Source organism: Macaca nemestrina, chromosome 8 (assembly GCF_043159975.1).
Source record: "Macaca nemestrina isolate mMacNem1 chromosome 8, mMacNem.hap1, whole genome shotgun sequence".
Classification (NCBI taxonomy): Eukaryota; Metazoa; Chordata; class Mammalia; order Primates; family Cercopithecidae; genus Macaca; species Macaca nemestrina.
In genome coordinates this window covers 115,182,250-115,196,608 of record NC_092132.1, presented here as the reverse complement: position 1 = coordinate 115,196,608, position 14,359 = coordinate 115,182,250, and the positions used below count along the sequence as shown (strand labels likewise).

General features: G+C 35.0%; 1 protein-coding gene across 1 annotated transcript in view; it reads left to right on the top strand.

The window, feature by feature from the left end:
* The window catches only part of LOC105476623 (ADAM metallopeptidase domain 9), a 113,246-nt gene that overhangs the window by 93,910 nt on the left and 4,977 nt on the right, over positions 1–14,359 (top strand). The window contains exons 19-20 of the mRNA XM_071068356.1: positions 4,833–4,974; positions 6,043–6,130. Of these exons, the coding sequence (XP_070924457.1) occupies positions 4,833–4,974; positions 6,043–6,130 (230 nt within the window). The remainder of the gene's footprint in view (positions 1–4,832; positions 4,975–6,042; positions 6,131–14,359) is intronic.

Below are 14,359 nucleotides of genomic sequence, written 5' to 3'. Positions count from 1 at the left end.
CTTTGTAAATTGACTCCTTTATCCTTATGAAATAGCCTTCTTTTTCCCTAGTAATATTCTCTGCCCTGCAATGAGATATTATTAATACAGCTACTCCAGATTCCTATTAATTAGTCAGCATGGAAAATCTTTTCCCATCCTTTTACTTTTAATTTATTTATATCATGCTATAATAATTAGTGCATATAGTTGGATCTTGCTTTTTATCTAATCTGCCATTCTCTGCCTTTTAATTAAGTTGTTTTGATAATTTATATTTAACTTGATATGTTTATGTTTAAATTTACTGTCTTGATATTTTCCGTCAGTCTGCCTTGTAGTGATATTGTAACACTTCAGTATATTTCCATTTCTCTCATTTTGTGCCATTGTTGTCACATGTTTTACTTCTACTATAAATCCCACAATTCGTTATTATTCATTTTTGAACAGTTGGTTATCTTTCAAAGAGACTTAATACTAGAAAAAGTCTCTATATTTACCCATATAATTACCATTTCTGGTGTTCTTCATTTATGTAAATTTGCATTTTAATCTGATTTAATTTCTGCTTGAAAGATTTCCTTTTACATTTCTTATAATATGGGTGTGCTAGTGACAAATATTTTTAGCTTTTGTATGTCTGAAAAAGTCTTTAATTTGCCTTGCTGCTTGAATGATAATTTAACTGGATAAGAATTTTGGATGATTGTTTTCCTCCCTTTTTACTTCTAAGAATATTCCTTGTCTTCTGACTTGCATTGTTTTTCCTGAAAAATCTGCTGTCATCTTTTTCTTTGTGATGTCTTCTGTATATGTCTTTTTGTAATCTCTGGTTGCTTGTAATTTTTTCTCTTTATCTCTGGTTTTTAGTAATTTCTTATAGTATGCCTTGGGGTACTTGGGATTTTTTGAGCTTTTTGGATCTTTGCTTTTGTAGTTTTCTTCAAGTTTGGAAAATGTTTGGCCATCATTTCTTCAAATATTTTTTTCTGTCTTCCTCTTTCTGTCTTCTCATTCAAGTCCTCCAATTTTATGTATATTTGGCTGCTTGGCGTTATTTCACGTCTCACTGATTGGCTGTTGATTTTTTATTTTTATTAGTTTTTAAAAATTTTAATTTAACTTTACTTTTTTTGAGACAGCGTCTTGCTCTGTCACCCAGGCTGGAGTGCAGTGGCATGATCTTGGCTCATGGCAAACTCTGCCTCCGGGGTTTAAGCAATTCTCATGCCTCAGCCTCCCGAGTAGCTGGGACTACAGGCGTGTGCCACCACGCCTGGCTAACTTTTGTATTTTTAGTAGAGACAGGGTTTTACCCTGTTGGTCAGGCTGTTCTCAAACTCCTGGCCTCAAGTGATCCACCCACCTCAGCCTCCCAAAGTTCTGGGATTATAGGTGTGAGCCAGCACACCTGGCTGGCTGTTGATATTTAAAAATTACTCTTTATTCTCCATGTTTAATTTTGAGTAACTTCTGTTACTCTTCAAGTTCACATTTCTTCTGTGAAGTCTAATTTGCCATTAACTTGATCCAGTGTGTTGTGCATTTTAGACATTATAGTTTTTATTTCTAGAAGGTCCATTTGTTTCTTTTATATATCTTTCATAACTCTACATAAGATGCTCAATCTTTACTTTTTTGAACAAATAGAATACAGTTGTAATAACTACTAATGTCCTTGTCTACTAATTCTGTCATATGGGTAATTTCTCAGTTTTGATATTTTTCCCTCTTTTATTTTCTGCATTTTTGTATGCCTTATAAATTTTTATTAGATGCCAGAAATTGTATATCCTACCTTGTGGGTTATTGGATATTTTTGGATTTCTACTGATGAGGTTTGTACTAGTAGCTTGAGTTATGTCGACATAATTTGATTCTTCTGGGTCTTGTTTTTAAGCTTGTAAGGCAGGACCTGAATAGCATTTAGTCTAGGGCTGATTCTGCTTCATTACTGAGGCAAAACCACTTCTGTTTATGCTGCTCAGTACCACGTTAATTATGAGGTTTCCCCCGGAGCAAATACTCTTCCTAGTCCTGTGTGAGCTGTGGGGCTTATTTCCACCAATCTTTTCACATGGTTCTTTCTCTGGCTTCATATGGTCTCCTTACATGCATATATCCTTCAGCACTGATGCAGATCTTTCAGCTTTTCTCTGTAGCTCCCTTCCCTTTGGTACTTTGCCTAGGAACTCTAGCTGCCTTGCCCTCTTCAGAATACCAGCTCCATCTCTTTAACTGAGGGAGACCACTGGAGTTTGCTTTGGTGCCCACATCCCTCATTAGTGTCTGTTAACTTTCCTTAGATACTAACCTCGGACAATTGTAAGGCTCACCTTATTTTTTCTGCCTCTCAGGGATCATTGCTCTTTGTTGCCTGATGTCCAGTGTCTTGAAAACTGTTATTTCATATATTATGTCTGGTTTTCTGGTTATTTTAGCTGGCAGAGTAAATCTGGTCCCTGTTACTCCACTTTGGCTATAACTGGAAGTCAGGACTATGGATTTTAATGGCTGTGTATCATTTCATCCTGTGGATGTGCTGTAACTTCACTTAGCTGTTTTCTGATTATTTGACATTTAGATTGTTTCTAAGATTTTGATAATGCAGTGTTAACATTGTAGTGTACATGTTAATGCTATACATTTTTCCAATTGAAGAGTCAGTTGCCCGTAATGAGGTTAGTTTGAAGAGAATAATCCTTTTTATGGTTTAGGAGTAAAAATTCCTAATAAATCATATACATTTGTATAATGCCACTTAACAGTGCAAAGGTATCAGTTTCAAAATAATCTTGCCAGTGTTGAATGCTTTAATTTAAATTTTGTCTACTCATTAGTAAGTATAAAATGACATACGAAGCTTGCTTTAATTTTTTGTACAGTTGACCCTTGAGCAATGCAAAGATTACCCCCTGCGTAGTTGAAAACCCATATGTAACTTTTGGCTTCCCCAAAACTTAACTACTAATAGTCTATTGTTGACTGGAAGACTTACCAATAACATAAACAGTTGATTACCACAGATTTTGTCTGTTATATGTATTATATACTGTATCATTATAATAAAGCAAGCTAGAGAAAAGAAAATTTATTAAAATCATAATGAAGAGGAAATATATATACTATTCATTAAGTGGAAGTAGATTATCATAAAGACCTTCATCCTCATCATCTTCCTGTAGAGTAGGCTGAGGAGGAGGAGGAAGAGGAGAGGTTGGTCTCAGGGGTGGTGGAAACACAAGATAGCCTGCATATAAGTGGACCTGCACAGTTCAAACCCACATTGTTCCAGGGCCAACTGTATTTTGATTTTCAGTTGGGATAAATATTGTTTCATATAGTTTTGGGATAAATATTGTTTCATATAACAACTTTTTACAGAAATTTCTGGTTCTTTAACAAACTTAAAATTATGAATCAGTTTACCACTCCTGTTTATATCTACTATATTGTTTCTCAAAAGAACACAGAACAGATAAAATACTTAAAGAATTTGTAAAAGTTCTAATGAAACTTAAAATCTAGAAGGCATGAAAATAAGATTGATAAATTCAACTATACAAAAATAATAAACTTCTCCATGGAGAAAAGCATAGTGCCATAGGTTAAAATGGGGAAAATATTTCCAACTTGTATCATGGACAAAGCTAACCTCTCTAATATTTAAAGAAGTTTTAGAAATTAAGAAGAAAAAAGCAAGAGTCCAGTAGAAAAATAGTCAAAGGACTGAGCAGAAAAAAATAAACAATGTTTCCTTAAGAAAAAAAATGAGGCCGGGCGCGGTGGCTCACGCCTGTAGTCCCAGCACTTCAGGAGGCCGAGGAGGACAGATCATGAGGTCAGGAGTTGGAGACCAGCCTGGCCAACATAGTGAAACCTGTCTCTACTAAAAATACAAAAAAATTAGCTGAGCGTGGTGGCGCATGCCTGTAATCCCAGCTGCTTGGGAGGCTGAGGCAGGAGAATCGCTTGAACCCAGGAGGCAGAGGTTGCAGTGAGCTGAGATCGTGCCATTGCACCAGCCTGGGCAACAGGGTGAGACTCCATCTCAGGAAAAGAAAAGAAAAGAAAAAAATTATCAAAGTATAATTAAAAAAAGTAAATTAAAATTCTATAAGAGAAAATTTTTCACCTACCAGGTTTGCAAAAATCTGGAAGTTTGGCTCTGTGGGTGAGGCTATGGGGAATTCTTACATATTGCTTGATCTTACAAGCAATAAATTGTAACTATTGAAAGACAAATTGACAATACCTAAAAGAAATGATGAATGCACTTGTTTATTGATATAGCAGTTCTGCTTTAGGGAAATTATTCTGTAGTTATTATACCTACACTCATATGATATGACATATGTACAAGGTTATTCATTATAGCAGTTTTTTTGCTAGTAGCAAAAGATTGGAAAAATAAAAATGTTTATCAGTAGGATACAAGTTAAATAAACCCTAGAACATCTTCACAATGGAGTTTCGTATAGCTGTATGGAAAACGAGGAGGACCACTATGTTCAGATGAGTGGAAAAAAACTGATGCACCAAATGGTATATAAATAGTATGCTACCTTTTGTGTAAGAAAGTGTTGACAGTAGAAACATATTTTGTTCTTGATTGTTTGTTCAAAGAAATACTGTAAGATTACAGAAGAAACTAATAAAAGTGGTTATTTTTGTGAAGGCAGAAATAAAGTGGGCAGGAATGAACTGTGAGGAACACTTCTCAATGTATTCAATTAATGTCAGTTTGATTTTTGAGTAATGTGAAAATTAATGTAAAGTATTTATAATCATCTAGTATTTTCTGGGTAGTATGAGTTTGGTGACTGTTGATGTAAAATTCTTCTCTCTAGAAATGAATACTGCATTGAGGGATGGACTTCTGGTGTTCTTCTTCTTAATTGTTCCCCTTATTGTCTGTGCTATTTTTATCTTCATCAAGAGAGATCAACTGTGGAGAAGCTACTTCAGAAAGAAGAGATCACAAACATATGAGTACTTAGATTTTTTTCTTTTAATTCCTATATTAAATATATACATATATTTTCTGAGACAGAATCTTGACTTCCCTGGGCTCAGGTGATTCTCTCTGCCTCAACCTTCCAAGTAGTTGGGATTACAGGTGTGCCACCACACCCAGTTAATTTTTGTATTTTTTTTGTAGAGATGGGGTTTCGCCATGTTGCCCAGGCTGGTCTTGAACTTTTTGAAGCCATCCATCTGCCTCAGCCTCCCAAAGTGCAGGGATTACTGGAGTGAGCCTCCACGTTCTGCCTATATTAAATAATTTATAAAGTGTTAATGCTGATAGTCATATCACCAGAGATTGGTAATCCTCTAAAATAGGGTTGTAAGTTATTTCTCTGACCTTTCGACATGATTAGCATGGGTTGAAAGGTGGTGGTGACCAAGCCGCCTCTCTTAAGGGGAGGAGAAAGGATTATGTTGGTCAGCCTTTAGGCTGCTGAAAGTGGCCCTCAGAGTTCATTTTGCTTAACACCAATTTCTGATAGAGGAGTAAGTAGATACTTCCTATTATACTTCCAACTGACCAGTCTATGCATAATTCCCCCATCTGCATTTTTGAAGTTTGAGTTCCATAACTACAGCTATCTTTCATACATCTCCACTGCACTGATTTGCTGTCACCTCAGCATGTCTAAAACTTACCTGTTACCTTTCCAGCCAATCCATTCACTACCCTTGTATTTCCTAATTTTTAAAATGACTACTTGGCAACCTGAGAATATGCTTTTACTCTTCTCTGATTTTAGGAAGACTTGAGAAAAGTTAGGGAACATTGGCCTCATTGACCACATTTCGCAATTTCTTAAAATTTAAGTTTAATTATAAAATGTGGTTAGTAATGCTTTCTAATACCATAAGGATTAAAAATATGTGAAAGCTGTTAAAATGACATAAAATTTTTAACTGTATCATGATTATCATCCCCACCACTACCAACATCATTATTCTGTATTTGGGAAAATGCAAAATGTGTGTAATATTTCATGTAGAAATGTTTTAATCTTAATTTAGATCAAAAGTAATTGTATCTTTCAGGTCAGATGGCAAAAATCAAGCAAACCCTTCTAGACAGCCAGTGAGTGTTCCTCGACATGTTTCACCGGTGACACCTCCCAGAGAAGTTGTAAGTATAAAATGAAAAATTATTTTTCTTTATTGTATTAAAGGATCAAATGCTTAAAGATTAAAAACTAAGTTATGTAGATATAGCTAGAAACATAGATACCTTCTTAAGAATTCAAGAGTATTGTATGTGGTCGCAGAGTTTTTTTGTTTTTGTTTTTGAGACAGTCTTGCTCTGTTGCCCAGGGTGGGGTATGGTGGCATAATTGCATCTCATTGCAACCTCTGCCTCCCAGGTTCAAATGATTGTCATGCCTCAGCCTCCCAAGTAGCTGGAATTACAGGTGTGTACCACCACGCCTGGCTAATTTTTGTATTTTTCATAGAGACGGGGTCTCACCACATTGGCCAGGCTGGTCTTGAACTCCTGACCTCAAATGATCCACCCGTCTTGGCCTCCCAAAGTGCTGGGATTACAGGTATGAGCCACTGTGCCCTGCCCCCTGAGTTTTTTAAAGGAAAACCAGCAGAGTCCTTCGCTCAGAGGACACAGAAAAAGACAGCTGGACATTAGGAATGCCTTGCCTAGCAAGCAGGATTGGGAAATGACATGGGACCTATGCTATCACTACTTTTTTCTATGTCTGCTCTTTTCCTATTTTCAATACCTGTCTCCATCTCCCTTTGGGATGTTACAAAGACCTTGGTGCTGAGCTATTGGATTGGCCTAATTGTCTCAGCTGTAGGACTGATAGTCACTGTTCCTGCAAGTGAGGAACAGTGTTTAGATCAGTGTTTAGATGAGGGAGTGTTTAGATCATGACACACTTTTACTGATCTGCATATATCCCTAAGCAATATGTAATTTTTATATCTGTTTTAAAACTTTTAAGAACGTTTTATTTGATAATTTGCACATATATCTGCAACCTGCTTTTCCCCTTAATCTCATGTTGTGATTTATCTCTATCAATAGATATAGCTGTGATTCATTCATTTTCACTGTTGATTAGAAATCTTTCTTCATTTTTTAATACACACACACACACACACACACACACACACACACACACACACACAGAGACACAGAATCTCCCTATTCTACCCCCTTTTCCTTTATAAAAAGGAGCCAAAATTGTTATGCCCTTTCTCCTCTTAACCATATATCTTGGAGATTTTTCCACGTCATTATGTATACAGGATGGCCACATAGGCCCTATGTATGCTAGTTCAAAATTATCTGTATACTTTTCTTCATCATTGGCATATATGTATATATTTCTTATTTGATTTTGGCAAAATATATATAAAATTTGCCATTTTAACCATTGTTTTCAAGATGTTTTTTGTAAATTTAACAGTAGTGGTAAAAAAAAACCCAAACACTAATATTTACCATCTTAACAATTTTTACATGTATAGTGCAATACTCCTAAGAATATTTACCTATGTTTTCTTTTAGTAGTTTTATAGTTTCAGGTCTTCTGTTTAAATCTTTAATCCAGTTTGAGTTGATTTTGGTATATGGTATGAAATACCAGTTCATTTTCATTTTTCTTCATGTGGATATGAAGTTGTCCCAACACTATTAATTGAAGTGACTGTCCCTTCTTCATTGTGTATTCTTGGCACCTTTGTTGAAGATTAGCTGACCATAAATTTGTGGATTTGGGGTTCTCTGTTATGTTTGTCTTTATGTCTATTTTATGCCAGTAGTATGCTGTTTTAATTAGTACAGCTTTGCAGTGTATTTTAGAATTTGGTAATGTGTTGCTTCCAGCTTTGTTCTTTTTGCTCAAGATTGGTTTAGTGATTCTGGGTCTTTTGTGATTCCATATGAATTTTAGGATTTTTTTCATTGTTATGAAAATTGTCATTGGAATATTAATAGGTATTGTATTGAATTGAATCTGTAGTTTGCTGTGGTTATTTTAATATTAATTCTTCCAGTCAGTGAGTATGGGATATCTTTTCATTTATTTATGTCTTCAATTCCTTTCATCAGTGTTTTATAGGTTTCTTTGTACAGATGTTTATTTTGGGGGTTAAATTTATTCCTATTTTATTTATGTATGTATTTTTGCTGTCATTCTAAATGGAATTTTTTTTCTGGATTTCTTTTTCAGATAGCTTGTTGTAGTGTATAGAAATGCTACTGATTTTCATATGTTGATTTTGTATTATGCAACTTTACTGAATTTATTTAACAGTTTTTTGGTTGACTCTTTAGGGTTTTCTATATAAAAGACCATGTCATCTGCAAACAAGGACAGTTTTACTTCTTTCTTTCCAATTTCGATGTCTTTTATTTCTTTTTCTTGCCTAACTGCTCTGGCTAGAACTTCTAGTACTATATTGAGTAGAAGTGGTAGGAGTGGACTTTCTTGTCTTATTCCTGATCTTAGAGGAAAAGCTTTCAGTTTTTCATTGTTCAGTATGATGTTAGTTGTGGGCTTGTGATGTACGGCCTTTATTGTGCTGAGGTTCATTATTTCTTTCTTTCTTTTTGTTTTTGAGATAGAGTCTCGCTCTGTCACCCAGGCTGCAGTGCAGTGGCATGATCTTGGCTCACCGTGACCTCTTCCTCACAGGTTCAAGTGATTTTCCTGCCTCAGCCTCCTGAGTAGCTGGGATTACAGGCATGTGCCACCCTGCCCAGCTAATTTTTATATTTTTAGTAGAGAGACAGGGTTTTGCCATATTGGCCAGGCTGGTCTTGAACTCCTGACCTCAGGTGATCCACCTGCCTCGGTCTCCCATAGTGCTGGGATTACAGGCATGAGCCACCATGCCTGGCCCAGTTTATTCTTTGTATACAAATTTGTTGAGAGTTTTTATCATGAAAGAATGTTGAAATTTGTCAAATGCTTATCCCTCATTTCTTAAAATGATCACATGGTTTTTGTTATGTTTATGTTCTTCACTTCTGTTTTTTGTTGTGTAGCATATTTATTGATTTGAGTGTGTTAAACTATCCTTGCGTCCCCAGAATACATCTCACTTGGTTATTGGGAAATATCCTTTTATGTGCTGCTGAATTCAGTTTGCTAGTATTTTGTTGAAGATGTTTGCATCTATGTTCATAAAGGATATTGGCCTGTAATTTTCTTTGCTTGTGGTGTCCTTGTCTGGCTTTGTTTTCAGGGTAATGCTGGCCTTGTAAAATGAGTTTGGAAATATTCCTTCCTCTTCAAGTGTTGGGAAGAGTTTGAGAAGGATTGCATTAGTTCTTCTTTAAATGTTTGGTAGAATTCAGCTGTGAATTTATCAGGTCCTGAGTTTCTTTGATGGGAGACTTTTTAAAGTTACTAATTCAGTCTCCTTACTTATTATTGATCTTTTCAGATTTTTTATTTCGTCTTGATTCAATTTTCATATGTTGTATGTTTCTAGGAATTTATTTTTTTCTAGGTTCAGTTTGTTGGTGTATGATTGTTCATAGCAGTCTCTTATAAAACTTTGTATTTCTGTGGTATCAGCTGTAATGTCTCCTCTTTCATTTCTGATTTTATTTGATTCTTCTTTCTTGTTTTCTTCGTCTACTTAGTGGTGTGTTAATTTTATTTATCTTTTCAAAAAACCGACTCTTAGTTATATTGATTCTGTTAACACTATTTTTCCAGTGTTTCATTCATTTTTGCTCTGATCTTTGCTGTTCCCTTTCTTCTACTAACTTTAGGCTTAGATTGTTCCTCTTTTTCTAGGTCTTGAGGTATAACATTAGGTTGTTTATTTGAGATTTTTTTAAAAAATGCAGGCACTTATTGGTATAGACTTGCTATAAACTTCCCTCTTAGAACTGCTTTTTCTGTGTTGCGTACATTTTGTTATGTTGTGTTTCTATTTTTATTGTCTCAAGATTCAGTTTGTTTCTTGGTACACGTTGGGGATTGGTTCCAGGACCCCCACATATAGCCCAATCTGTCTATCCTCAAGTCAGGCTGTTGGCCCTGCAGAACCCACATATAGGAAAAGTTGGCCGTCTATATATGTGGGTCATGAATACTGTATTTTCAATCTGTGTTTGATTGAAAAAAATCTGCATATAGATGTACCTGTGCAGTTCAAATCTGTGTTGCTTAAGTGTCAGCTGTATTTTAAAATATTTCTTGTTATCTGCTATTGACCAAGTGGTTGTTTAGGAGCGTGTTGTTTAATTTTCCTGTATTTGTGAATTTTCTAAAATTCCTTCAGTTACTGATTTTGAGTCCTAATATCGTAGTTGGAAAAGGTACTTGATGTCAGTCTTTTAAAATTTGTTAAGGCTGGTTTTGCAGCTTGACATATTATCTGTCCTGGAGAATGTTCTGTGTGCATTTAAGAAGAATGTGTATTCTGCTTCTGTTGGATGGAATATGTTTGTTAGATCAGTTTTTTTAAAGTCTAGTTTGAGTCAAATGTTTTCTTACTGAGTTGTTGTCTGGATGATCTATCTGTTGTTGAAAGTGAAGTATTGAAGTTTCCTACTAGTGTTGGGTTGCTATTTAGCTCTGCCTCCAGATTAATTAATATTTGCTTTATATATTTAGGTACTCTAAATTGGCTGCATATGTATTCAGTTGTTATATCCTTGTGATGAATCGACCCCTTTACCATTAATGCCCTTTTTCATCTCTGTTTTTAATGTTTTTGATGTTACATCATTCTGTCTGATGTAAATATTGCTATCCTTGTTCTCTTGGTTTCCATTTGCACAGAATACTTACTCATATTTAAAGGAATTACTGATAGGTAAGGACTTAATATTGCTATTTTGTTTTTGACCCTTCCTTCTTCCCTTGCTGCCTTTTGTATTTCTTTTTAATTAAAAACAATTATGGATACATAAGAGTTGCACATATCACATGGGGTACATGTGATATTTTGAAACAAGCATACGGTGTGTAATGATCAAAGCAGGGTAATTGGGATAGTCATCACCTCAAGGATTTATGATTTCTATGTTAGGAACATTCCAACTCTACTCTTTTAGCTATTTTGAAATATACAATAATTTTTTTTGTAGTAATATTTTGATTCTCATTTTCCTTTGTGCATATTCTATAGTACATATATTGTGGTATCTTTGCAGTTACATAAAATATTTTATAAATGTATAGCAATCTATTTTAAACTGATAACTTCAATCACAAAAACTCTACCCCTTTATATTTCTTCTTCTTCCACTTTATGTAATTGACGACACAAAATTACCTCTTTTTATATTGCTTATCATTAACACAGATTCATTACTTTTTATGCTATGCTTTTAACATTCTAACAAGATTTAAAAGTGATTTTCACACTTACAGTACTACAGAATTCTCTACTTGTCTATACGCTTACCTTTATTATCGAGTATTGTATTTTCATATGGCTTTGTGTTGCTATTTATTTTCCTTTCTCTTCACCTTTTTTGCTCCTCTGCCACTTTGATTTTGAGTATACTGTCTTTGAGTCCACTGATACTTTCCTCTACCTCATCGTTTTTGTTGTTGAATCCTTCCAGTGAATCTTTCAATTTAGCATTACAGTTTTCAGCTCCAGAATTGCTGTTTCATTCTTCTTTATAGTTCCTATCTCTTTGTTGATATTCTCATTTTGTTCATACATCATTTTCCTGATTTATTTTAGTTGTCTCTCTGCATTCTCTTTTAATTTTTTGAACATCATTATGATGGTCATTTTTGAATTCTTTGGTAATTTATATATATCTGTTTCCTTAGGGTCAGTTTCTGGAAATTTAGTTTGTTCCTTTAAATGTGCCGTGTTTCTCTTTCTTTGTATTATTTGTCATTTATTGTTGGGATTTTGGCATTTGAAGAATGAGCTGCCTTTCCCAGATTTTGCAGCCTTGTTTTATACAAGGAGGACTTATGCTACTCAGCCTGGCTAGAGATTCTGGAAGCCTCTCAAAACTTTTTTTTTTTTTTTTGGAGACAGAGTCTTTCTCGGTTGCCCAGGCTGGAGTGCAGTGGTGCCATCTCGGCTCATTGCAACCTCCGCCTCCTGCAACAAGCGATTCTCCTGCCTCAGCCTCCTGAGTAGCTGGGACTATAGGTGTGTACCACCACTCCCAGCTAATTTTTGTATTTTTTAGTAAAGAGGGGGTTTCACCATATTGGCCAGGCTGGTCTTGAACTCCTGACCTTGTGATCTGCCTGCCTTGGCCTCCCAAAGTGCTGGGATTACAGCGTGAGCCACCACGCGTGGCCTGTTGTCTAGTATTTTAAATCTTTTTAAAAACTTCTACAATATAAATATGACTATTGAATTATGAAATGTTTATTTAGGTTTGTGAGACCATACACCAATTAAATTAATTGTTAAGAGGATGGACTGTGAGCCAGACTGCCCAATTTGAGTACTGCCTTTGTCACTTTATAAGCTGTGACTTTAGGCAAGATTCTCAAACTCTCTCTGTACTTGTTTCCTCATCTGTAAAATAATAATAATAATAGTACTAATCACAAATGACTTTTGTGAAAATCAGAGGGATTCGTATGTGTGGAGCACTGAGAAGTGCATGTGGCACATGTGAAATGCTCTATGAGCTTTAGCTATTTTCCCATGTGTTCATTGTCTGCTTTCAACCTTATTGAATCTCAGCTTATTTTTCTGGTATTTAGCGAAGGTATTTTGGTAGTAAATTCTCTGTTTTTGTCTTTTCAGAATGTGTTTGGCTGACAGCTGTTTTTTTTTTTTTTTCTAAGAACTTTAAAGAGACTATATTTTAACATCCTTTGTTGCAATTTAAACATTGTCTGTTATTCTAATGTCTGCTGTAGATGATATCTTTTCCATGTGGCTTTTTCTTCTGTATCTTTAGACTAGTTGGTGTAGATGTGGACTTTAAAAAACTCCTTTGCCAATAAATAGACTTCCTGAGTTGATTTACGTTTTTCAATTCTAGCAAATTCTTAGCAATTATTTCTTTATTGCTTCTGTCTCATTATCTGATTACCTCTTTCACGCATTTCTTGCATGTTAGACTTTTTACTATCTCTCTGTTTCTTAACCTCTCTTTGCTATTTCCAGTATTCTTGTGTATTCCATTCTGATTATATTGGATCTACCTTCTATTCACTGTCTCTACTAAACTATGCCAAATCTTCTCCTTAACCAACTCATTGAATGTCTAATTTCACTAGTTTTATAGTACATTTCATTCCTGTAGTTCTACTTAGTTCTGTTTCGAATCTGCCTGGTTATTTGTGATTGTTTGTTATAGTTTTATTATCTATTTTAAAGCTTTTATTTATTAAAGCATATTCAAACACCTACTTTATGTGGTGTATCTGGTCATTTTAATATGTATGCCCTTGGTGGGTTCTCAGGTTTGTTATTTCTGCTGACTTTCATGATGGCTTATTTCTTAGTGCACTTGTGATGCTGATTGTAAACTCACATTCTTTGGAACTTTATATTGGAAAAAATATATTTGAGTCCTGAATTATTGTGGTTTTCTACCGAGAGTATTTTTCTTTGCTGGATGCTTGGGGCATAGTCAGTCTTTGATGTCTTTAAACTGAAATTTTTGTTGATTTTTTTTTTTTTGACAACACAAATGTTATAAACTCTGGTCCCCAAACTCTTATGAGGATGAGTGTGGAGACTGTTTTATAAGTTCCCCGTCTATTAGCAGGGGCAGTATCATCACAGGCCTTCCTTGAGGCAGGTATTTATTTTTCTAGTTAACCCATGGGGGTGTAACCTTTCGTATGTCTAGGCTTTGTATAGGGCCTTTTATTCACCATTCCATCCTGCTCAGGCCCTGGCTTTTCCTCCTTTATCTATGGGTTACTGAAAATGCATACTGCTGCCTGCCAAGGATAGGAAGATGTTCACAGGATGAAGGCAACTCCGTTGTTTGGACTCTTTCATACCTTCTTGGTTTTTTTTTGGCCTGTAAGATGTTTCTTACTTCCCACCAACCCAGCCAAGTGTTTCAAAATACCTTTTAAATATTTTAGGCAGCATTTTAGGTGTACTGTACTGGGAAGTTTTCTCTGGATATTTGGTCTACTCTTTGCAAGAAGTGAACATGTACTTCATTCTTTTTAATGACTGCATACTGTTCCCTCTTATAAATTTACCAGAAATTTAAAAACAGGTTGTTTCCAGTCTTATACCATAAAAAAATGTGACACTAAGCCTCCTTGTAAATAGATCTTTGCATATATTAAAAAATATACGTCAAATAAATGCCAAAAAAGTTTTTAAAATTTTAAAATTTTATTTTTAATTGGCAAATCATAGTTGTGTACGTTTATGGGGTACAGCATGATGTTTTATGTAAACAATGTGGAAA